Source organism: Leucopleurus acutus (assembly GCF_964270905.1).
Source record: "Leucopleurus acutus genome assembly, chromosome: 12".
NCBI lineage: Eukaryota > Metazoa > Chordata > Mammalia > Artiodactyla > Delphinidae > Leucopleurus > Leucopleurus acutus.
Window position 1 is genome coordinate 62601568 of NC_139154.1, and position 26279 is coordinate 62627846.

At 38.1% G+C, this 26279-nt stretch overlaps 1 protein-coding gene across 2 annotated transcripts in view; it reads left to right on the top strand.

The window, feature by feature from the left end:
* PLEKHH2 (pleckstrin homology, MyTH4 and FERM domain containing H2) overlaps nucleotides 1–26279 on the top strand; it is a 114509-nt gene that overhangs the window by 74918 nt on the left and 13312 nt on the right. For both annotated transcript variants that reach the window (XM_082851606.1, XM_082851607.1), the window contains exons 19-24: nucleotides 818–930; nucleotides 13983–14162; nucleotides 16060–16157; nucleotides 17773–17950; nucleotides 18831–18986; nucleotides 20833–20930. In XM_082851606.1, coding sequence (XP_082707732.1) covers nucleotides 818–930; nucleotides 13983–14162; nucleotides 16060–16157; nucleotides 17773–17950; nucleotides 18831–18986; nucleotides 20833–20930 — 823 coding nt within the window. The remainder of the gene's footprint in view (nucleotides 1–817; nucleotides 931–13982; nucleotides 14163–16059; nucleotides 16158–17772; nucleotides 17951–18830; nucleotides 18987–20832; nucleotides 20931–26279) is intronic.

Genomic DNA, 26279 nt, shown 5'->3' on the forward strand with positions numbered 1-26279 from the left:
GGGCCAGGATTCTCATTGTGGTTCTTCGGCTCTAAGGACACCGTCATTCCTTGACATGTCCATATCCTGTCACACCTCTCTGCCTTTGCTCCCATTACTCCCTCTGCCTGGAACACCCTTCTTCCTTCACATTCCCCACCAACTTGATGAAATCCTACCTACCTTAGGAGCTCCCCCAGCCAACTCATCCCAACTCAGCATCTGGATCATAAAAGGTGCCTAATAAATGTTAAAATTATATCCCAATGCACTTTACCATTTAAAACTTTTATAGCATTTGTTGCTTTGCACTGAAGTTTTTTTTTATGGCTAAGGTTTCCCCATTGAGAGCCTAGATTCTAAGCTCTGCTTTACTTAATAATAGAGATCACATTTTATTTGCAGTGTCTAGCATAGGAATTTAATAAATGTTGATTTTAGGAATGACTTCAAGTTCCTCTTTATCTTTCTGTCTCCTTCTGCTCTGGCTTCTCCTCTCTGTATCTTCCCCCAGCTCCCTCTCATGTACAGTCATCTCCCCACCTAGGTCACCAATGTTTAGCACATTTAAGCAACATGACAATGCCCTGGTAGACTTGTTTTGGCCTAGAGGATTTGTACCAAACTCTTCTAGCTTTAATTTATCCAAAACAGAAATAGGAGAATCCCAATGGCCTGGAAACTGAAATAAAATCATGTTATCAGAGGTTTTTCATGACTTTTATGACTTAAATTGTGAGCCAAGCCAGAATGAGGTAATTTCTAAAGGACTGATTTAATGTGAGGCCAAAATAAGTGATTCTTTCTATTTCCTGTTCATATTTCATTCTGTGTTTAGCCTCTCAGATATGGAGACACCCTACTTTGTGTCACAGCAAAGAAGGACTCATTTCTCCTTTGACAACACTACCTTCGGAAGCTCTACAGACAGAAGCAATTAAATTATTTAAGGTAAGATTTTATATGGAGTTATATATTGTTAAAAAATTTAATAGGAAAAAATAAAACTTCAGATTATAAAGTTTCACTCTTTTCAAGAAAATTCAAAATGTGATGATGATTAAGAAAATCTACTGAAATAAAATTAGGTGAATTTAATATGCTTTCTGAGTGAGGATTTGAGATTTACTGCAGTAAACTATCTATGATTTGGGCCATGGGAAACACTTAATATCAGAAGAATCATTTCCTCTTCAACCTCTCAAATGGAGAGACTCCTGACATCACTTGTACCTCAGTGTTGCGAGAGGGATCAATATCCTTCTTCTTCTCCAGTGCTACTCTCACATTCTTTTTACTCAACCTCTATTAGAAATCCGTGGTGACTTGAAGCTTACCATTCAACTATATCACTCTTAATCCTCCACCCCCATCATCTCTGTCATCAGTCACCTTCTGGTAACTCCTCAAATTTCATTAAGGATTTTGGCTCCCAACTCACATCTTTCTCTCTGCCTCAAATCTTGCCATTACCCTGAATTACTTTACTATCACTTCACTCACCAATGCCACGGCCTTAAGATTCCTGACCTTCTCAATGTCAGTAAGCTTCCTCTCTACCCTGCTTCACCTTCCAATTCTCCATGTCCACACCCTGACCTCAACATTCCTCATAAGTACACCACTTCTAAAAGCTTAAATTCTAATGTGTCTTTCATTAACCATAATCTCTTAGCCCATGAGCTCTCTAATTTTCTTTCTTCCATTTCTCATCCTCACTAAGACATTTTTTTGAGCCATTTATTTTCTTTGAGATCAAGAGAGAGCACAATAACTGCCTCTTGGCTTTTCTTCCTTCTTTATCTAGTCTGGATGACTTTCATTAATACTCATAGTTCCTTGGGACCTGTAGTTCCATGCAATCTTCAGCTGAACCCCAACCGAGATCAATGCTGCTGTCTTGCCTGCTTCCCTATTAATCACATACATACTGCTAGAGAGCATCAAACAGCTGTATGGACTGGAGCCAATGTAAATCTGTGGTCTTCATTCCTTAGGGTCAACTGTCTCTCCTTTTGCTTGTCTTTGGTCACATCCCCTCAAATTCCCTACTTAGTAATGCTCCTCACAACAAAGTTACCTTCTAGTTCATTGGGAAAATTAGAGGGCATCAGAATTGATCACCTCGAATCTCTCTTCTCAACAGACATTCTTTCATCTATTTTTTCCTCCATTACTCCAGTCTCAGAATATAATGTACCTTCTATGGATTCATGTCTTGACTCTGCACTGGGACCTTGGTACTTCATTTTCCCATAGTCTCTTAAAGTCTCAATTTTTGTCTCTCTTTTGGCTTTTTCTTGCCTACATTTCACCTATCTCAAAAAATTATATATTTACTAGATAATACTAAGGAATTGTTGTTAATTTGGGAAGGGGATAATGATGACATGATGGTTATGGGAAAAAAATCTTTATCAGTTGGAGAGCCCTACTGAAGTATTGGTAAAATAACATGATATACATTAGAATACTGCAGAAAAAAAGTGGATGCAGGGGTTGAACGAAACAAGTGTGGCAAAATGCTTGTTGACAATTGTTGACACCAGGTGATGGGTACATTATGCTGTTCTCTCTACTTTTGTTCATGTTTTAAAATTACCATAATTTTAACGTTTTTAAAAATCCACCTGTAGAATACACAAATACCCAAAGCAAGAAAGACTTTATACAAATATATTTGAAAATCTGGATGAAGTGATCAACTTTATAACAAAATATAAATGGTGAAAACCAGTTACACAGGTGAATGAAAATTTAAACAGGGAAATTTACTAAACTTTATAAGTGTGGTTAATTTCAATGCTGTTTAAACTGTCCCAAAGCATAGGAAAGAAGGAAATTTTGCAAAATTTTTTTCTTTTACTTTTTTGGGGGTAAATCTCAAACATATATAAGAGTAGAGAGAATATTATGAAGTATAAGATACTCATCATCCAGCTCCACAGTTGTCAACATATGACCAATTTTGTTTTATTCTCCCCAACCCCACTGCTCCCCAAGATTGGATTATTTTGAAGCAATTCTCAGTCATCATGTCACCAGATTCTTTTTGTGAAGTGAGTATTACTTTGTTACCAAACCCCAGAAAATATTGTAGAAAACAGAGCATTTCATACAAAAACTAATAAAGTATTAGTAAACAGAATCCAACATCATACTAAAAGAATACTAATCATGACTAAGAGGGATTTGTTCCAGGAAATCAAGGATGGCTAAATATTAGGATGTCTATTAATATTATTTATTATTAAGTTGACAGTCATCTCTATAGGTGGTGAAAAGGCATTCATAAAATACTGATAGATATTTCCTTAACATGATAAAATATTCCTGCTTAGTAAAAACAAATGTCATGCTTTATGGGGAAATGCTTTAAACATTTTCATTAAAGTGAAGAACAAGACAATGATACTCACTCCCATTAATATTTTAAAAACTTCTTATTAAAGCATAATCTGTATAGAGTATATCCCCATTATTATTAATATTATTTAGCATTCTATTAGTGGTACTAACCAGTTGCAATTAGGCAGTGAAAACAAATTAGAAGGGAACAAATTGGAAATGCAAATATTTACAGATTATGTAATTGTATACCTGGGGAAAAAAACTTAAAAAACTACTACAAACAAAAAAGATAATTCAATCAGATAGTGAGGTACAAAATTAATAAGCAGAAATCAAAACTTTTTACACATACAAACAACAACCAGTTAGAAGATAAAAGGAAGAACTTCTGCTTTTTGGCTGTGATGGAGCAACAGGAACTGGATTTACCCTACCAATGGTTTTCAGACTGTTGAATAACAGGCTGTGCAGGACAGTGATCCTCAGGAAAACAAATGAAGTAAGCTTTACAATCGTTGCAGCTTAATATCTTGGAGAGAGTTTCATGACCACAGTGCATGGAGGGACACCCAGATAGTGCTTGGCAGTCTTCCTGAGTTACCAAGACAGAGTGTAGAATTTGAGGAGGCCAAGATGGTTAGAATTCACAAAACTGAGAGGAGTGAGCAAAAGAGAGTGGGAAAGTGCTCCACAGATTCATAGAGGGTTCCTTTTGAGTTTTTAGCTGAGAACTGATAATCATATGTGTGTGAGGAAACTACCTGAGGCTAGGGAAAGAACTACCAGAAAAGAATAGACCAAAAAAAAAAAAAAAAAAAAAATTCCTGGAGCTTACACATAGCTGAAAACAATTTGTATTCCTATCATCCAGAATGGAAAGACCTCCTAATGCACTAAGCATCAAGTAGAGTACTCAAGATAGAAGTCACATTGATTTTTAATAACCTAATCTCAGAAATGGCATAGCATCATTTCTGCCATATTCTACTGGTCACGCAGACTAACTCTAGTACAATATGGAAGGGGATTGCCTCAGATATTGTCTGAATATCAAGAGATGGAGATCATTGGGGGCCATCTTGGAGACTAGCAGCCATACTTCATATATTCAAGAAGGTAGAGGACAGCATAAGCATTTTAAGAAGAGTAATGGAAGATATTTAAAAGATCCAAATTGAGTGGGAAGATGGCGGAAGAGTAAGACGCGGAGATCACCTTCCTCTCCACAGATACACCAGAAATACATCTACGCGTGGAACAACTCCTACGGAGCACCTACTGAACGCTGGCAGAAGACCTCAGACCTCCCAAAAGGCAAGGAACCCCCCACGTACCTGGTTAGGGCAAAAGAAAAAAATAAACAGAGACAAAAGGATAGGGACGGGTCCTGTACCAGCGGGAGAGAGCTGTGAAGGAGGAAAAGTGTCCATACACTAGGAAGCCCCTTCACGGGTGTAGACTTCGGGAGGCGGAGTGGGGGAGCTTGGGAGCCGCGGAGGAGAGCACAGCAACAGGGGTGCGGAGGGCAAAGCGGACAGATTCCAGCGCAGAGGATCCGGCCGACCGGCACTCACCAGCCGAGAGGCTTGTCTGCTCGCCCGCCGGGGCGGGCGGGACTGGGAGCTGAGGCTCCGGCTTTTGTCGGAGCGCTGGGAGAGGACTGAGGTTGGCGGCGTGAACACAGCCTGCAGGGCGTTGGTGCGCCGCGGCTGGCCGGGAGCGAGTCCGGGGAGGGGTCTGGACCTACCGAAGAGGCAAGAGACTTTTACGTCCCTCTTTGTTTCCTGGTGCACGAGGAGGGGGGATTGGGAACGCTGCTTGGGAGAGCTCAGGGGACGGGCGCGAGCCGCGGCTAAGAGTGCGGAGCCCAGAGACGGACATGGGACGCTAAGGCCGCTGCTGCCGCCGCCAGGAGGCCTGTGTGCGAGCGCAGGTCACTAGCCACACGCCCTTCCGGGGAGCCTGTGCAGCCCGCCGCTACCGGGGTCCCGGGATCCGGGGACGGCTCCCCCGGGAGAGCGCACGGCGCGCCTCAGGCTGCAGCGTCACGCCGGCCTCTGCCGCTGCAGGCCCGCCCCGCACTCCGTGACCCTCCCTACCCCCCGGCCTGGGTGAGCCAGAGCCTCCGAATCAGCGGCTCCTTTAACCCCGTCCTGTCTGAGCAAAGAACAGACGCCCTCCGGCGACCTACACGCACAGGCGGGGCCAAATCCAAAACTGAGCCCCTGGGAACTGTGAGAACAAAGAAGAGAAAGGGAAATCTCTCCCAGCAGCCTCAGGAGCAGCGGAGTAAAGCTCCACAATCAACTTGATATACCCTGCATCTGTGGAATACCTGAATAGACAACGAATCATCCCAAATTAAGGAGCCCTGTGGATGAAAGGCTCTTGGTGCTGCAGCCAGGACTCAGTGCTGTGCCTCTGAGGTGGGAGAGCCAACTTCAGGACACTGGTCCACAAGAGGCCTCCCAGCTGCACATAATATCAAACAGCAAAAATCTCCGAGAGATCTCCATCTCAACACCAGCACCCAGCTTCACTCAACGACCAGCAAGCTACAGTGCTGGACATCCTATGCCAAACAACTAGCAAGACAGGAACACAACCCCACCCATTAGCAGAGAGGCTGCCCAAAATCATAATAAGTCTACAGACACCCCAAAACACACCACCAGACGTGGACCTGCCCACCAGAAAGACAAGATCCAGCCTCATACACCAGAACACAGGCACTAGTACCCTCCACCAGGAAGCCTACACAACCCACTGAACCAACCTTAGCCACTGGGGACAGACACAAAAAACAACAGGAACTACGAACCTTCAGCCTGCAAAAAAAAAAAAAAAAAAGGAGACCCCAAACACAGTAAGATAAGCAAAATGAAAAGACAGAAAAACACACAGCAGATGAAGGAGCAAGATAAAAACCCACCAGACCTAACAAATGAAGAGGAAATAGGCAGTCTACCTGAAAAAGAATTCAGAATAATGACAGTAAGGTTGATCCGAAATCTTGGAGATAGAATGGACAATAGAATGGACAAATTGCAAGAATCAGTTAACAAGGACCTAGAAGAACTAAAGATGAAACAAGCAACAATGAACAACACAATAAATGAAATTAAAAGTACTCTAGATGGGATCAATAGCAGAATAACTGAGGCAGAAGAACGGATAAGTGACCTGGAAGATAAAATAGTGGAAATAACTACTGCAGAGCAGCATAAAGAAAAAAGAATGAAAAGAACTGAGGACAGTCTCAGAGACCTCTGGGACAACATTAAATGCACCAACATTCGAATTATAGGGGTTCCAGAAGAAGAAGAGAAAAAGAAAGGGACTGAGAAAATATTTGAAGAGATTATAGTTGAAAACTTCCCTAATATGGGAAAGGAAATAGTTAATCAAGTCCAGGAAGCACAGAGAGTCCCATACAGGATAAATCCAAGGAGAAATACGCCAAGACACATATTAATCAAACTGTCAAAAATTAAATACAAAGAAAACATATTAAAAGCAGCAAGGGAAAAACAACAAATAACACACAAGGGAATCCCCATAAGGTTAACAGCTGATCTTTCAGCAGAAACTCTGCAAGCCAGAAGGGAGTGGCAGGACATATTGAAAGTGTTGAAGGAGAAAAACCTGCAACCAAGATTACTCTACCCAGCAAGGATCTCATTCAGATTTGATGGAGAAATTAAAACCTTTACAGACAAGCAAAAGCTGAGAGAGTTCAGCACCACCAAACCAGCTCTACAACAACTGCTAAAGGAACTTCTCTAGGCAAGAAACACAAAAGAAGGAAAGGACCTACAATAACGAACCCAAAACAATTAAGAAAATGGGAATAGGAACACACATATCGATAATTACCTTAAATGTAAATGGACTAAATGCTCCCACCAAAAGACACAGATTGGCTGAATGGATACAAAAACAAGACCCATATATTTGCTGTCTACAAGAGACCCACTTCAGACCTAGAGACACATACAGACTGAAAGTAAGGGGATGGAAAAAGGTATTTCATGCAAATGGAAACCAAAAGAAAGCTGGAGTAGCAATTCTCATATCAGACAAAATAGACTTTAAAACAAAGACTATTAGAAGAGACAAAGAAGGACACTACATAATGATCAAGGGATCAATCCAAGAGGAAGATATAACAATTGTAAATATTTATGCACCCAACATAGGTGCACCTCAATACATAAGGCAAATACTGACAACCATAAAAGGGGAAATCGACAGTAACACATTCATAGTAGGGGACTTTAACACCCCACTTTCACCAATGGACAGATCATCCAAAATGAAAATAAATAAGGAAACACAAGCTTTAAATGATACATTAAACGAGATGGAGTTAATTGATATTTATAGGACATTCCATCCAAAAACAACAGAATACACATTTTTCTCAAGTGCTCATGGAACATTCTCCAGGATAGATCATATCTTGGGTCACAAATCAAGCCTTGGTAAATTTAAGAAAATTGAAATTGTATCAAGTATCTTTTCTGACCACAACGCCATGAGACTAGATATCAATTACAGGAAAAGATCTGTAAAAAATACAAACACATGGAGGCTAAACAATACACTACTTAATAATGAAGTGATCACTGAAGAAATCAAAGAGGAAATCAAAAAATACCTAGAAACAAATGACAATGGAGACACAACGACCCAATACCTGTGGGATGCAGCAAAAGCAGTTCTAAGGGGGAAGTTTATAGCAATACAAGCCCACCTTAAGAAGCAGGAAACATCTCGAATAAACAACCTAACATTGCACCTCAAGCAATTAGAGAAAGAAGAACAAAAAAACCCCAAAGCTAGCAGAAGGAAAGAAATCATAAAAATCAGATCAGAAATAAATGAAAAAGAAATGAAGGAAACAATAGCAAAGATCAATAAAACTAAAAGCTGGTTCTTTGAGAAGATAAACAAAATAGATAAACCACTAGCCAGACTCATCAAGAAAAAAAGGGAGAAGACTCAAATCAATAAAATTAGAAATGAAAAAGGAGAGGTAACAACTGACACTGCAGAAATAAAAGAGATCATGAGAGATTACTACAAGCAACTCTATGCCAATAAAATGGACAATCTGGAAGAAATGGACAAATTCTTAGAAATGCACAACCTGCCAAGACTGAATCAGGAAGAAATAGAAAATATGAACAGATCAATCACAAGCACTGAAATTGAAACTGTGATTAAAAATCTTCCAACAAAGAAAAGCCCAGGACCAGATGGCTTCACAGGCGAATTCTATCAGACATTTAGAGAAGAGCTAACACCTATCCTTCTCAAACTCTTCCAAAATATAGCAGAGGGAGGAACACTCCCAAACTCCTTCTACGAGGCCACCATCACCTTGATACCAAAACCAGACAAGGATGTCACAAAGAAAGAAAACTACAGGCCAATATCACTGATGAACATAGATGCAAAAATCCTCAACAAAATACTAGCAAACAGAATGCAACAGCACATTAAAAGGATCATACACCATGATCAAGTGGGGTTTATTCCAGGAATGCAAGGATTCTTCAATATACGCAAATCTATCAATGTGATAAACCATATTATCAAACTGAAGGAGAAAAACCATATGATCATCTCAATAGATGCAGAGAAAGCTTTTGACAAAATTCAACACCCATTTATGATAAAAACTCTGCAGAAAGTAGGCATAGAGGGAACTTTCCTCAACATAATAAAGGCCATATATGACAAGCCCACAGCAAACATCATCCTCAATGGTGAAAAACTGAAAGCATTTCCACTAAGATCAGGAACAAGACAAGGTTGCCCACTCTCACCACTCTTATTCAACATAGTTTTGGAAGTTTTAGCCACAGCAATCAGAGAAGAAAAGGAAATAAAAGGAATCCAAATCGGAAAAGAAGAAGTAAAGCTGTCACTGTTTGCAGATGACATGATCCTATACATAGAGAACCCTAAAGATGCTACCAGAAAACTACTAGAGCTAATCAATGAATTTGGTAAAGTGGCAGGATACAAAATTAATGCACAGAAATCTCTGGCATTCCTATATACTAATGATGAAAAATCTGAAAGTGAAATCAAGAAAACACTCCCATTTACCATTGCAACAAAAAGAATAAAATATCTAGGAATAAACCTACCTAAGGAGACAAAAGATCTGTATGCAGAAAATTATAAGACACTGATGAAAGAAATTAAAGATGATACAAATAGATGGAGAGATATACCATGTTGTTGGATTGGAAGAATCAACATTGTGAAAATGACTCTACTACCCAAAGCAATCTATAGATTCAATGCAATCCCTATCAAACTACCACTGGCATTTTTCACAGAACTAGAACAAAAAATTTCACAATTTGTATGGAAACACAAAAGACCCCGAATAGCCAAAGCAATCTTGAGAACGAAAGAAGGAACTGGAGGAATCAGGCTCCCTGACTTCAGACTATACTACAAAGCTACAGTTATCAAGACGGTATGGTACTGGCACAAAAACAGAAAGATAGATCAATGGAACAGGATAGAAAGCCCAGAGATAAACCCACGCACATATGGTCACCTTATCTTTGACAAAGGAGGCAGAAATGTACAGTGGAGAAAGGACAGCCTCTTCAATAAGTGGTGCTGGGAAAACTGGACAGCTACATTTAAAAGTATGAAATTAGAACACTCCCTAACACCATACACAAAAATAAGCTCAAAATGGATTAAAGACCTAAATGTAAGGCCAGAAACTATCAACCTCTTAGAGGAAAACATAGGTAGAACACTCTATGACATAAATCACAGCAAGGTCCTTTTTGACCCACCTCCTAGAGAAACGGAAATAAAAACAAGAGTAAACAAATGGGACCTAATGAAGCTTAAAAGCTTTTGCGCAGCAAAGGAAACCATAAAGAAGACCAAAAGACAACCCTCAGAATGGGAGAAAATATTTGCAAATGAAGCAACTGACAAAGGATTGATCTCCAAAATTTATAAGCAGCTCATGCAGCTTAATAACAAAAAAACAAACAACCCAATCCAAAAATGGGCAGAAGACCTAAATAGACATTTCTCCAAAGAAGATATACAGAGTGCCAACAAACACATGAAAGAATGCTCAACATCACTAATCATGAGAGAAATGCAAATCAAAACTACAATGAGATATCATCTCACACCAGTCAGAATGGCCATCATCAAAAAATCTAGAAACAATAAATGCTGGAGAGGGTGTGGAGAAAAGGGAACCCTCTTACACTGTTGGTGGGAATGTAAATTGATACAGCCACTGTGGAGAACAGTATGGAGGTTCCTTAAAAAGCTACAAATAGAACTACCATATGACCCAGCAATCCCACTACTGGGCATATACCCTGAGAAAACCATAATTCAAAAAGAGTCATGTACCAAAATGTTCATTGCAGCTCTATTTACAATAGCCCAGAGATGGAAACAACCTAAGTGTCCATCATCGGATGAATGGATAAAGAAGATGTGGCACATATATACAATGGAATATTACTCAGCCATAAAAAGAGACGAAATTGAGCTATTTGTAATGAGGTGGATAGACCTAGAGTCTGTCATACAGAGTGAAGTAAGTCAGAAAGAGAGAGACAAATACCGTATGCTAACACATATATATGGAATTTAAAAAAAAAATGTCATGAAAAACCTAGGGGTGAAACAGGAATAAAGACACAGACTTACTAGAGAATGGACTTGAGGCTATGGGGAGGGGGAAGGGTAAACGGTGACAAAGCGATAAAGAGGCATGCACATATATACACTACCAAACGTAAGGTAGATAACTAGTGGGAAGCAGCCGCATAGCACAGGGAGATCAGCTCGGTGCTTTGTGACCGCCTGGAGGGGTGGGATAGGGAGGGTGGGAGGGAGGGAGACGCAAGCGGGAAGAGATATGGGAATATATGTATATATATAACTGATTCATTTTGTTGTGAAGCTGAAACTAACATACCATTGTAAAGCAATTATACTCCAATAAAGATGTTAAAAAAAAAAAACTGTTATAGTAAAACGATCCAAAAAATAAAAAAAATAAAAAAAAAAATAAAAAAAAAGATCCAAATTGAACTTGCAGAGATGAAAAATGTAGTGGCTAAAATGAAAAAAATACCCTGGATGAGATTAACAACAGGTAAGATAATGCAGTAGGCAAGGCTAGTGAACTTAAAGACATAGCAAGAAAAATTATCCAAAATGAAACACAGAGTTTAAAAAAAACTGAAAAAAATTGAATACAGTACAGTGAGCAATGGTATATTTTCAATCAGCCTAACATATATGGAATTGGAGTTCCACAAAAGAAGGAGGGCAACAGAAAAATATTCAAGGAAATAATGGCTTAAATTTTCTTTTCCCAAATTTAATGAAAACTATAAAACTCTCAAATTTCAGAAGCTCAGTGAATCTCAAACAGAAGAAATGTGACAAAAACTACTCTAATATACATCATAATCAATTGCTTTAGACAAGTTATAAAGAGGGTGGTGGTTTGGGAGGAATAACCTAACACATAGAGAACATAGATAAGAATGACAGCAGACTTCTTATTGAAAACTATACAAGTCATAAGATAGTAGAGTAACATCTTTAAAGTACTGCAAGGAAAAAAAATCTATCAACCTAGAATTCTATATCCAGTGAAAATATTTTTCAAAAACAAAGGTGACATAAAGGCTTTTTCAGATATATAAAACCTGAAAGAATTACTCCCCAGAAGACCAATACTACAAGAAATGTTTAGTGATGTCCTTTAGGCAGTCAGAAAATGATGCCAGATGGAAATCTGGATTTATGCAGAGGAATGAAGAGCACTAGAAATGGCAAATATGTGGGTAAATATATAAGAATTTTTCCTTATTATTTCAATCTCTCTAAAAGATAATTGACTGTTTAAAGGAAAGATAATAACATTGTATTGTGGGGTTTAAAATTATATGTAGAAATAAGATATATGACAATAATAGCACAAAGACTGAGAGAGGGGAAATGTAAGTATACTGTTATAAGGTTCTTATACTACAAGAAGTGGTATAATATTCCTTAAAGGTAGACTGTGATAAGATTAAAATATATGCTAAAACCCTAAAGCAACCACTTAACAAAAGTCAAAGAGGTTTAGTTGATAAGCCAATAAAGGACATAAAACAGAATCATAAAATATACTTTAGTAATTTTTTAAAAGGCCGAAAAAGAGGAAAACCAAAAAGAACATATGAGACAAATATAAAACAAATAGCAAGATAGAAAATTTATTCCTGATCATACTAATAATTACATTGAATTTAAATGGTCTAAACACTCCAATTACAAGGTTGAGATTGTCAGATTGTATAAAAAAACAAGATCCAACTATATACTGTCACAAGCAGTACTTCTTTTGTTTTCTGACATTTGTTGTAAGAAAAAAAGACTGACATTTTAAAATAGCCTGCTCAAAAGAAACTGATTTCACTCTCAGAACTTCATTTTACTCCCAAATATCTATGTCATTAATAAGCCCAATATATTTAATTCATTGAAACAAATACATATTACACTATAACTACAAATTTATTTAATACATTATTACAATAATTTGGGGTTCAATTAGCATGCAAGTATTTTTAAGAATTCATAGATAGAACACTTTATGAGTATTGAAGTTGCTTCCCCTGACTTTAGGCAATCCATCCCAAACTTTCTCAGGCAAGTGTACCTACTCCTCTAGTCAGGAACAAAACAAATTTTCACAGTTTTATTACAATGAACTGTTAAAATGAAGAAGGATAAGTATTAATATCCTACTTTGGAAAATGTCTAGGAAAGATTATGCTATAACCTTTTACTAGTAACCTACTCCAAAATTTAATCTCTTTGGGGGGAAAAGGTATTTATTTGCATTCATTTTAAGTTATTTATTCTACTATTTCCCAAAATATTTTCCTCAGTAAACTAGTTTTTAAAGATGCCAATTGGTATTACTAGAAAAAAATAAAGATGGGAAAGGATTGTAGTCAAATAAGTTTAGAAATTCTGTGCTGTGTAGAGAATACAAAGATAAATAAGAAAGAGTCCTTGTCTTTATGATGTTTATAGTCTGGTAGACCAGGGACTATTACTGTTCCATATGCCCTTAAAATGAATGCATATTCTGCTCTGAGGTGGAGTATTCTACAAATGAGTTCAAGCTGGTTGATAGTGTTATTCAGATTTTCTAAATCCATACTGATTTTTCTGCCTACTTGTTCTCTCAAATATTGACAGGAGATATTGAAATCTCTAACTTTAATTGTGAACTTTGTCTGTTTCTCCTTATAGTCCTATAGGTTGTTGCACCATGTCTTTTGAAGCTATGTTATTAAAACATTTAGGATTGTTATGTCTTCTAGATGAACTGACCCCTTTATCATTATAAAATGACCCTCTTTATCTCTGGCAGAATTCCTTGCCCTGAAATCTACTCTGTCTGATATTAATGTAGCCACTCTGGATTTCTTTTGATTAGTGTTATCACAATATATCCTTTTCCATCCTTTTAAACAAAAGCTATTGCTAAGAAGAGAATCAATATTTCATGCAGAATAAATCTGATCATTTCTCACCCTGAGTATACCTATTTTTTTCATTTAATTCAGACCTGCCAACTTTTTATAAATGCAGCAGTTGACTCTCCTGCAATTGATTACCACATATCTCTAGCCCAGAGTGCTTTGCAAATCTGTTTGACACATCCTGAGCTACAGAATGAAATTTGCTGTCAGCTCATTAAACAGACAAGACGGAGACAGCCACAGAATCAACCAGGACCACTGCAGGTATCTGTTGATACATATACATGCAATTTTAAATGATGTTGTTTTCCTGATTGTAAGAAAAAAACATATTCAATACAGACATTTGGAAAATTACAAAAAGTATGAAATGGAAAAACAGCTATTAATATTTTTATGTATATCTTTTCAGTTGCTATATTTATATATAAATGTATATGTGTATATCTTTATGCACTCACAGTTTTTCACATTACTAGAGCTACAGTGTACATACTACTTTTTAAAAACTATAGAACATAATCATTTCTCCTATAGCCTTCAGTAGTCTACAAAACATTAATACTAGTTGCATTAATATCAATTACTATACATTTAGGTTTTTCCAATTATTTTTCCTATAATAAATACCACTACATTAGACATCTTTGAACCTAAATTTTGTGTACAAGTCCAGTGAATTTCATTGAGTCCACTTGTAGAATTTTCCTATATCTTCAACAATGTTCAGTGTAATTCTTCTTTTAATTCCTTTCCAGGTAAAAAGTAGTATTTCACTATTGATTTTGGATGCATTTCCTTAATTATTAGTGCAGTTGAATTTATTTTCAGGGGGTTTTTGGTCACTTGTGTTTACTCTTCAGTGAATACCTCTTTTAATCTTTGCTTACTGACTCCCTGTCAACTACAGGATAAAATAGAAATTTCTTACCCTAGCCTGTAAGACTCTCAGGGGTGGATCCAGGTTTTGTGGGACTTGAAGCTTATGCAGCGAATACTCTCCAAGAAAAAGAGTACAAAATACATTACTTTTACACATTTTAAAAGAACGGATGACCATGTCATATGACTAGGACAGCTCGTCGGGCCTGTCCCAGGGACTTGGAGGGGACCTGTGCATAGAGGGGTTCTGAAGCTTAATCTTTATGTGAATCAAGGGCCCTTCATAGTCTGGCTCCAGTGGCCTCCTCTTTCTCCACTTCATTTTATACTTCCTGCCTCCAGTGTACAGTGAATGAATAAACTCTCCCCATTCTTCAAACACACCCTGCCTTTGCATTATCCTTCACCTTGCACCTGGAATTATTCCTGTTACCTGGATCCCTCTGCTTTCTTCCTACCTGTGACTTCACCGTCCAGCCCAAGCAACATCTCTCCCATATATTCCTTCCTGACTTCCGCAACAGTAAGTCATTCCCTCCATTGGTTATACTTAAAAAATATTATTACAATGTATTAGCGATATTCTATTATAAATTACTGTTTCAATATATAATGTCTTCTCCTGGACTGTAGGTTCTTCAAGGGCAGGGCCTTTCCCCCTTCTCCTTTTTTATATGACATTTAAAAAATTATTGAAGTTATACTTGCTTAATTAAAAAAATTAAGATAGAAAATAGAATATAGTCCAGAGCAAGAGAAGAATAAAAATCACATACAATTCTATTACCTAGACATACCTCTGTTAATATTTTTGTACTTGCCCCTTATTTAGGTATGTATCTATATATGGGTAGATAGGTTTTGCTTTTTGTATAAATAATTTTTTTACTATTTTTCAATCTGCCCTTTCTCAGTGCCATTACTTATATTTCAATGAATGAGTTAATACATAAATGAACAAAAAGCAACAATTTCCCTGATCTTTGGGTGTGATATCAAAAAGGACTACCATATCATGTCTTCTGGTACCTCAGTTGTAGACAACGACATATACAACTAGATGGATTATGGTTCTGACCCAATAGGAAGCTTTTATGTTTTTATGTATTATAAACACTCTAAGCAGGTAATGTATATATGGAAAAAGCAAAAACATTGTGGGGTCAAGTAAGACTGTCATCATCCCCTTGCTCTCACAGCCTCTGTCAGTCATACTTGCCCTGACTTGGATCTCTGACGACCACATGGTGTCTGACCTGTGATGCTTCTCTTTGCCCAGGGCTGGCAGCTCTTAGCGCTCTGTGTTGGGCTCTTCCTTCCCCATCATCCTTTCCTGTGGCTCCTCAGGCTCCACCTAAAGAGGAATGCAGATTCCAGGTACGCAGAATTCTAGCCAGCTAAACCATTTATGTGGCCTCTGAGTGTCTACAATAAGTCAAAGGTATTTAGTAACCTGCCAGGTACATTTGTGGAAGAATGTGTGAAACAAATGTTGGTACAGGAAGCCTTTGGTTATCATTTATGCGGAGCTGGGAAAATATTTCCTTTGTTATGTTAAATCTCTTGTGGAAGATTACAGTAAAAGCTTGAAAAACTGACAAAGAATATTTTAAGTGAAAAGTCTATGTACATTTCAAGTATGAATGTCTTATCGTTAGTGGGTGTTCATTCAATAAAAGCAACTATTTTGTTTCCTTATTTTTCCTATTACTATTTTCTTCACATTGAATTCTTTTATGTAGAAGACTTCTCTGATGGTCTTCCCACCTTTTATAATTGTATGTATTTGAATTACTTCAGAATTTTTACTCCTTTGAAAAAGACTCATAAAATTCAGCTGTCAGAGTGGCTTTCTTACAGTGAGACCCAGGGCACCCAGCCAAGGGTTATCAGGATCATTTTGTCCAAGAGGTTCATGTTAGGTTGTTTAAATAGACTCTGGGATTCAAACAAACAAACAAATGATGAATCAAAAAACAACTTGAAAGCAGTAGGAAAATATACTCCAGCTCATAATATATTTTGGAGACTCTGTCATCAAGGTCATGTGATTCCAATAGCAGTCACTGAGGACCCCCTACCCCCGCCAGACAAAGGTGACATTTTAAAGTCTACCTAGAAGGCACTGGAATAAAAATATATTTAGAGATATTATCAACCTGCTTTTATAAACAGAATAAAAATTATATATAACAAATGAGGGCAAATAAGATCTCTATCTAGCTTTTACTGGATTTATTTACTCCACTGGTTTTGTTTAACATTTAACATTTTTAAAGAAGTGCATGTTTTGCAAAAAAGGAAAATATATTTTTATTTTTGTTTGAAGATATTTTCTTACCTTGCTTAGCAGGAATGGCATTAACTTCTATGTTCTTCAAAAGAGAACTCTCCTCATCATGCACTTCTTAAGTTATCCTGTACTAGTCTTTATACAGTTATCTTCTTTATATTTGTTAATATAATCATTGTATATTGACCATAAAATGTCTGGTAATTTTAAATTTATTTTGTGACTATAATAATACAATAACAATAAAGATTGTTTTGTGGGGAAGTCTGGTTTAGTCAGTAGCAAAAGTAAAGACACTAGAATTTGAGAAAAGTGACAGCAGTTAATATCACTCAAAAAGAAAAATTGGGCTTCCCTGGTGGCGCAGTGGTTGAGAGTCCGCCTGCCGATGCAGGGGACGCGGGTTCGTGCCCCGGTCCGGGAAGATCCCACATGCCGCGGAGCGGCTGGGCCCGTGAGCCATGGCCGCTGAGCCTGTGCGTCCAGAGCCTGTGCTCCACAACAGGAGAGGCCACAACAGTGAGAGGCCCGCGTACAGCAAAAAAAAAAAAAAAAAGAAAAGAAAAATTACTGTCAACATTAGCATAATACATTGTAATATTTGTATACCAAGGAAAGCTTTCTTAATGGTTTCATATATGTAAAAGGTTGTCTTAATTAAATTTGTTCTTAGGCTTTATCTTAAGTTTTGTATTATAGGACAGAATTTGGAAAATATGCCATTTACTGCCAACGATGTGTAGAAAGAACGCAACAGAATGGAGATCGAGAGGCAAGACCCTCAAGAATGGAAATTCTTTCCACCCTTCTTCGAAACCCGTATCATCATTCTTTGCCCTTCAGTATCCCCGTACACTTCATGAATGGGATATATCAGGTAGATTAGGCTTTCTACCCAGTGAAAACATGCTTAGTCTAGAATTCTAAGTGCACTCTGTGGAACTGGGAAGTGAGACTGTCTCCCTATTTCTGTCAGCTCCTGGCAGTGATAAATATGCAAATGTATTAGACCTTCTGTCAGGACAGCTGAGTTGTGAAACAGTTTTGCTAAAAAGGATTCACACTAAAAAAATCCATAATTGAACCAAATAAGGGAGGAGTTTCACTACCATTATAATTCTGATGGAGAAAAACAAAAAGGTTGAGGCCTTTCCCCACCTGGGTACCGGCTAGGTGAGAAAATAATTACTAACGTGTGGGATGTGTACAGGTTTAGTCTCTTTAAAGTCTCCAGATCTCAGGAATTATCTGGGAAAACTGTCCAAGCCCTCCCAACTCAGATCTAACTGCTTGCTTATTAACTCAAGCAAACATGTTCCAAAGCTAACAATTAGTCTTTGTAGCTCTAAGCCTGTTATCGTGGAATTCAGATACTTAACTGCATATTAAAGAAACAAAAATTAAATGTGCTTATTTTTTTTCCTTTGCTTAAAGATTACATATTGTACTGTAGTTCTTGGTTTGCTTCTAATGGGCAGGCATAATATCTCTGCAAGATGTTTGCAGCTGTCAAATGATCTTTCTATTTTGAATTCATGTCTGTTGGCTGAAGCCAAGATTTCTGAATTCTTACATCAAGCTAATGACTAAGATGACATTAAATTTCTCCAGCGGAGCTTTGGAAAAAATGTTAAAACACCTAGATAAATATGCTATCATTAATCATGCATCAAGAATGCCCTGTTTCCCCCCTGGAATCTAAGTTTGAAATGTTTGTACCTTTTTATTAAGAGAACGACTTTGTTATTTCTGTTTAGGTAGTTGGATTTGATGCATCCACCACAGTGGAAGAATTTTTGAATACTTTGAACCAGGATACAGGGATGAGGAGGCCAGCACAGTCTGGATTTGCATTGTTCACAGATGATCCTTCTGGCAGGGATTTAGAGCATTGTCTTCAAGGAAACATCAAGGTAAAACCAACTCCTTTTAAGGAGGCAGACCCAGAAAACAGCAAAGAAGCTACTCTGCTATTTGCAAAAAGTTTAGCTCAAGAATTTTCCAAAAATTTAAGCAATCTAATTTTCATAATAAAAATAATATTGCAGGACTTTGTTGAAGCCGTAGAATTCTTAATACAATCTGCACACACACATACTCCATGTTAAAGAGAGGAAGAGGATTAATAATAGTAATAATACCCTAAATATTAGGGTAAAAAGAGTGGAGGTGTGGAAGGTCTAATAAAATAGCTTTCCATTTTATTCATTCACTCAGCAATATTCATGGAACTGTTTATTGTGTCCCAGGAGCTGGTCCAGACCCTGTGGGTAGTATAAAGAAGGTCGAGAAATTGTCCCTGCACACAGTGAACTTCTAATTTGCTTAGGAAAGAGTAGCCTTATACACTGATAACCTTCAATCTGAAAGTGATAAATATATAAAGAGCGAGGTGAACATTCTACAAAGGGAGAGATTAAGTTCAGATTGGAAATTAGGGAAGAGCTCAACTGGTCTTTGAGGGATTGGTAGAATATGGACCTGTGGAAATAAAGAAGAGATTCCAGATATAAGGAAAATCATGAGCAAAGACAGAGAATTGGAAGATTCTTTAAAAATGTTTTCTAGGTCATAGTAAAATAACTGTAATAAAGTTTCCATCTAGCAATGGCAACAATTAAAAATATAGAATATAGAACCATAAGGGACCTTAGAGAAATAACCCACTTATTTTGCAAATGAGGAAACTGAAGCCCAGAGTGAAAAATGATTTATGGCAAATCAAACAGCTAGAACCAGGTCTGGACCCTCTTACTTGATGTGGTCCTTGATTGCTCTTGGGAATAAGTACCTTGTTATGGAGTAAAGGTATTTCTATGATTTGGAGATTAAAGAATTGGAGCAAAGCAAGGGACACATCCATGAGTTTAGAACATGTGAAATATCAGTACTTTCATCTAACTCCCAGAAGCCCAGCTTCACTTGCAGAACGATCTGTTGGGTGTCCATGGGGTTCCGCAGACTATGTTAAAGCTCATACTTAGTTCCTTAAGGAGTACTGGTCAGAAGATAGGATTTCCACCTCACTCCACCCCACCCCTGCCTTATTTCTTCAGCTGCATTTTGAGACATCTAGATAAATGAATGTCTTTTTCTTCTCAGCTCCAAGTATATCCTGTTTAGATCAACAATTCCAAATGTAAATTTTTGAGACAGACATTCCTTGAGCACTGTTAATAATTAGTCAATAAGATAAGCTAGTATTTTTGGTTGGCTTGAACTGAGTAAATATTAGGGGCTTTGGTGAATAACTGCTTACCCCATAATTCTGAAAACTGTAATTTATAATTCTCAAATGACCAGTTTAAAAAAAAACAAACAAACATTTATTTGGTTCCTGAAGAATTTTTGTTCTTTCCCAATCAAAAAGCTTAACATTATATTTCAGATTTCCTTGGTATAACATCAGTTATTCCCATCTTTATAAACTCAGAAGGTGGGAAGTTGCTTCTTCAGTGACTAAATCATGAAAAAATTCCTGGAATCTTCTTGTTTCCAGTCTCATGCAGTCCTTCATTAAGATTCCTTTTTGAGTAAAAAATTCATGGCCATAGTCCAAAGTTAATGTGTGTCCAAAAGGATAAGAGGACCAAAGAGTGATTTATAATTAAATTCTAAACTCAGAGCTGCAGAAGCAAGCACCAGTCCATTTGGTTTGATCACATTAATTGAAAAATTTCAGTCTATAGACATGCTTGTCTTCAAAAAATACCCAATGTGAAAAATATTATGAATCTCCATTTTCCACTTCCCTTCTAGATTTGTGACATTATCTCTAAATGGGAACAGGCTTCCAAAGAACAACAGCCCGGGAAATGGGAAGGTACGAGAACTGTTCGTCTCACTTATAAAAACAGGTGTGTAATGCCATTGCCAAGTGCCAAAGTGGGAGTATGCGTCTATGTTCAAATCTTGCACCTACAATTTAGTTTCCTATTGAATAGCCTTAAAAGTTATATTCATTTATATGTTTTCTTATAAATGGTAACTGTTTCTGTAGGAAGAAGAAGAAACTGTCATATAAATTTTTTTCTCTAATTCTAGTTTGTTAATGTCATGAATAATTATATTTTATAAAAATATGCACTTGGACAAAGATTAGAAAAAAACTATAGGAAAATATAGCTGCTCTCTTAGGGTAGTTGATATAATTTTTCACTTTCAAAATTTCCTTTAACACTATTATTACATTTTTTCATAAGACTGAATACTCAAATACCCTACTGCAGATCTGTAGTAAGAAGTATTTGTTTACCCAAGTCTTTCAGAAGTGATATATTCATATCCATTCATTCTTATTCTTTCATATTCTCTCTTCCTCTGTATTTATTGAGCTTCAACTATAAGCCTGGCACTTAGGTAGATGCTCTGGATAAAATGATAATAAAAGCAGACACAATCCCTGATCTTTTGGAATTTACAGGCTAGTGAGGAAGACGGTTGCTAATTTTACAATGACTCTAATGAGTATATAATAACATATTAAGTTCCCTGAAAGAAAAGAGCATGGTTCTGTGAGAGCACATGGCAAGAATCCTGACCTAGCCTGGAGACTTTGGGAGGCTTCTTTAAGGAAATGATGCTTATGCCCACGTCAGAAGGGCGCTGAGAATGGAAATGGATGGAAAAGGATGTTCAAAGCCTGTATAAGGAGGCTGTGCAGTGTTTCAGGAACTGGGAAAAAGCTGATAGGGCTGGAGCACTCACTTTCTCAACTGATACAATTTTAAAAGACTTTGGCAAATGATCAGAAATCAGGTTTTCTTTCTTTCTTTTTTTTTTTTTTTTAATATCTTCTTTTCTTCCATGTATTAGTAGAAGGTGGTATTTAATAAAGAGTGTTCACTGACCAGGTCATATTAACTGTACAACAACAGCAAAAAAACTTAAAAAAAGTATTTTCTTGTTTTATTTGACTCATATCCCATAAAGTAAGAAATCTAAAATATCAGACCAAGAGCCTGGTAGAATTATTGGTGAAGTGTTGACTTCTTTCAGAAGGCTACTTTTGGAATATGTTCATAGATCTGAAATTGGGATATGAGAAGTAAGGGTACTATGTAACATAAAGAATGTAACAGCCTTTGATCCAGTTCAGGATCTCTTTTTCTGACACTTTATTCCACAGAAATACCCGCACAAGTGGGCAAGAATATTCCAGTATGCTTTATAACAGTGAAAAATAAGTGTTGTAGGGGGCACTTAAGTTTATCAATAGGGGAACAGTTAAATAAATATTGTGCATTCATATTGTGGATTCCTCTTACACACTCAGACATTGAAGGGTCACCACTGTTTGAACAGACTCCTTTGATCTGAATAAATGGTGGTTTTGAGCCACGAGAGCTTCTCTGTTCAGGGGTTCATGAGCTGAGGTGATTCGCAGGAGTTCTGGGTAACGAGAAGGTAACTGTCAAGCTTTGGTATCTAAGGTTTTAAAATCTCCTATTCGTAGAGATAAGCAGGATTATTTAGATACTAGAAATCTAATAGGCTGTACTCCCAGAGGAACCTGTCTCCACTGATGGCAGTCTTCATCTGTGGCCCTTTGGTGACTGGCAAGAACAGCAGCTGGAAGATGTGGACCTTCCAGACGATTGTTTTAGTTTTGTGATCGCTGGAGCAGTGGTTCTCAAAGTGTGGGTCCTGGATCTGCAGCTTCAGTATCACATGGAAACACGTTGAAATGCAAATTATTTGGCCCCATGTCAGGCCTACTAAGTCAGAATGTCTGGGGATGAGGCCCAGGAGTCTGTTTTAACAACTCTCCAGGTGATTCTTACTCATGCTAAGTTTTGAGAAGCACTGATCCAGAGGTCCGTGTTGCTGCCTGTGTCTTTTGTGGAAGGAAGCCAGCTCCTGGACCTGACCTGCCATATATCTTTATGTAGAAGAGGTTCAGGAATTTTCATTTGGTTTTGTTGGCACTAAGTGGAATTACGTCCATGTCTAAGACTATTCCTAACACTGCGTAGCTTATGAATGCTGAATACATACTGATTTTGACTGTGATGGCCACAGTTGGAACCAAAATTAAATGGATGAAATGGAGAAAAGTGGTCTGAAAGACGTAAGAATACTGTGCCAAGTCTAGCAAACACCACCAGGGAGGACAAAGACAGTCATGAATAACACAATGCCTTGTTAACAACAACAAAGCTTTATGACAGTATCTTTGACATCAGAGAAAAAACAACTCGATCATAATGTTTAATTTTTAACAGAAATCTGAAATGGCTGGATAGCCACATCTATGAGAAAGCACTGTTTCTAAATGTGGTCGTGATTTGCACATGTGTAAAATAGCTTAGACAATGAGCCCTAATTTCCAGGGACACAGTTAGGAGGGGAGCTGGCTGTGACCTACCATGCAGCTGCGGACTTGATTCTTCATCTGTCAGGCAGCACTGTAATAAGCAAAACTAAAGCAACAGCTCTCTTTATCATGGAATTTTTGCTTATATTTAGTAAGTTATGGAATTTTAATTATTTAGATTTAGGGGTTAATGATCTAATTAATAGGTTTTGAACTTGTTCTCATAGAAAACCATTTGGTAACTAACGTTTAAATTCTATTCATATTTAAGCCACTTATTTAATTTGGTTTCTTACTGTCTATTTGAAATTGCAAAATCAAAGCATGTTTTTAACAAAACAAAACTGGCAAGGGTCTTTCTCTACAGAGAACAACTCTTCCTTCTCCCCTCTCTGAAACGAAAGATTATTTTCAATAATTCTTTGTTACTGTTTTCTGGAACATCGTTTAACATTCCCATCTCTGCCACCCTTAGCTGACTGTAAGAGCACCTATATCCATTGGATCCTAAGCCAAGAAGCCTCTTCACAGGTCACCTAGTGTATCCCGTTTCTTCCAGCTGTGTTCACACCAAAAAAAAAAAAAAATTCTAGTATGAAGAGACTCTTGTGATTCTAAAGACCTCTAGAGAAGGCTCATCATCATCATAATAGTAATAATAATAACTACCACCAATATTTATTGAGCACTTACCACATGCCAGGCCCTATGCTGAGCTGTTTATATGCGTCATCTCATTTAATCCTAACAACACCTCTAGGTAGGTGTTATCATTAATCTCCATCTTATAGATGAGGAAACTGAAGCTTTAGAGAGTTAACTCATTTACCCAAGGCTACAGAAGGGATTTTTCAGGGTTTTTTTGGCAAATAGTTTCCATATGTAACAATTCTCACCACCATTCATTTATCCATTCATGCCGTAAACATCTATCCAGTGTCTGCCAGTGCCAGGCCTTGTTGAAGCCCTAGAGATTCAAAGGTGAATAGAATTTTCCTACCCTCTAGAAATCTTACAGTTTATAGGGAGACACAGACATGAATTCTTAGCAATGTGATTAATGCTGTAACAGTGACAGTATAGCAGACTAGTGAAGAACATGGGCTCTGGAGAGAAACTGCCGGGTTAGAATCCTGGCTCCCCCACTCACTCTGTGACCTTGAACAAGTCACTCACCATCTCTGTGCCTCAAGTCCCCTCTACGTGAAGTGGAGATGAAAACAGTACCTACCTTTAGGGTTGCCTGAGGGACTAAATGTTGGCAAATGTAAAGCACTTGGATCAGAGCCTAACACATAGTAGATACCCCTCTTGTTGTGAATATAGCATGTCTGTTGTGCGAACAGAGAGGAAGGCTTCTCACAGTGGTGACTTCTGAGCACAGGACTTGTGGTAGCCATAGAGGCCGGAGGAGAACAGGGAAGGGGAGTCACAACTGCAGATTTCGTAGTGTTATTAGCAGACCATGGTGGACAGAGGAAGGAAGGAAGGTAAATGGAGAGTGAAGGCAGGCTGCTTCCTCAGTAAGTTTACATGATGATGAGAAAGGCAACAGTAGGAAATAAATGCTCTGAGGACTGAAATATGGAGCCGGTTGGAGGCGAGCAAAACGATTACCCAGCAGTGCCGAGAGCTCTGCTGAACTTGGAGCAGTGTGTTTGCTGATACTGGTCCACATAGTGACATGATTTCCATCCCACAGTGTTCAGCTTCCTGGATGTCAAGTGAGGAGGTGGGCATTTGGGAATGCCCCAGCCTTCCAACGTGTGCCCTCCCTGCTGTGACAGAAGCCCCTTTCTCTGTTTCAGGCCCCTTTAGGATTGGGGAGCAGCTGGAAGCTGGTCATATTGGGAGAGACTCAGATCATGTAACCCCGGCACCTTTCCTATTCAAGATCCATGGATTTGATTTTCTGACTTCCTGATCATTTTTGTGACTCTTTAGTTCCTCTTCACATTCTCTCCAAATCCCTATATAGCTGTTGGAGCCCAAACTGTTCCATTAGGGACTTGAGCCTATGATTCCTACAGGTTGTATTCCTATATGTGTGTCTGGAATTATTTTTCTCTTTTGTGCCTATAGTGCTTCATTTTCCCTTCCCAGGTGCAGTCTTATTGGCATGCCAGAAATGATAGAAAATGCACTTTAGCTCTTCTTGCCTGTAGCCATTTGAACTACAGGTTCTTTTTTCCCTCCTAGCTGTATTACCAATTCAAACTTTTACTAAGAACCTTCCAGTGGTTAACACTTAGCTAAAAAAACCCTAGTGCATTATAGTGATGAATAAGACATAGTTCTTAACTTCAAGTGGAGAAAATAAGCTAAGTACAAAAACATTCACATGCCAGAAAGGGAGGGCTTTCATCTTAAACTTTATTCTCTTTATTTTATATCCCTTTGCTAACACCATTTTGAATATAGAATCTATTTCTGTTGCCCAGCCATATTCTCCTACCAGTTAACAATTTGCCATCATGCAGTCACAGATAATTATTTTATCAAGAAACCACTCTGGGGCTTCCCTGGTGACGCAGTGGTTGAGAGTCCGCCTGCCAATGCAGGGGACGCGGGGTCGTGCCCTGGTCCGAGAAGATCCCACATGCCGCGGAGCGGCTGGGCCCGTGAGCCATGGCCGCTGAGCCTGTGCGTCCGGAGCCTGTACTCCACAGCGGGAGAGGCCACAGCAGTGAGAGGCCTGCGTACCGCAAAAAAAAAAAAAGAAAAAGAAACCACTCTGAATGATGGCCCAGGCCAGTGATTCTTAAGCTGGCGTGAACGGAAAGAATAATCAGAACGATGGGGAGGAAGAGCTTTTCAAAGTACACCCCCCGTGCTTCCCCCAAGATTCTGACCTGCTGCCCTCTCATTCCTTGCTATTTGAGGTAATTAC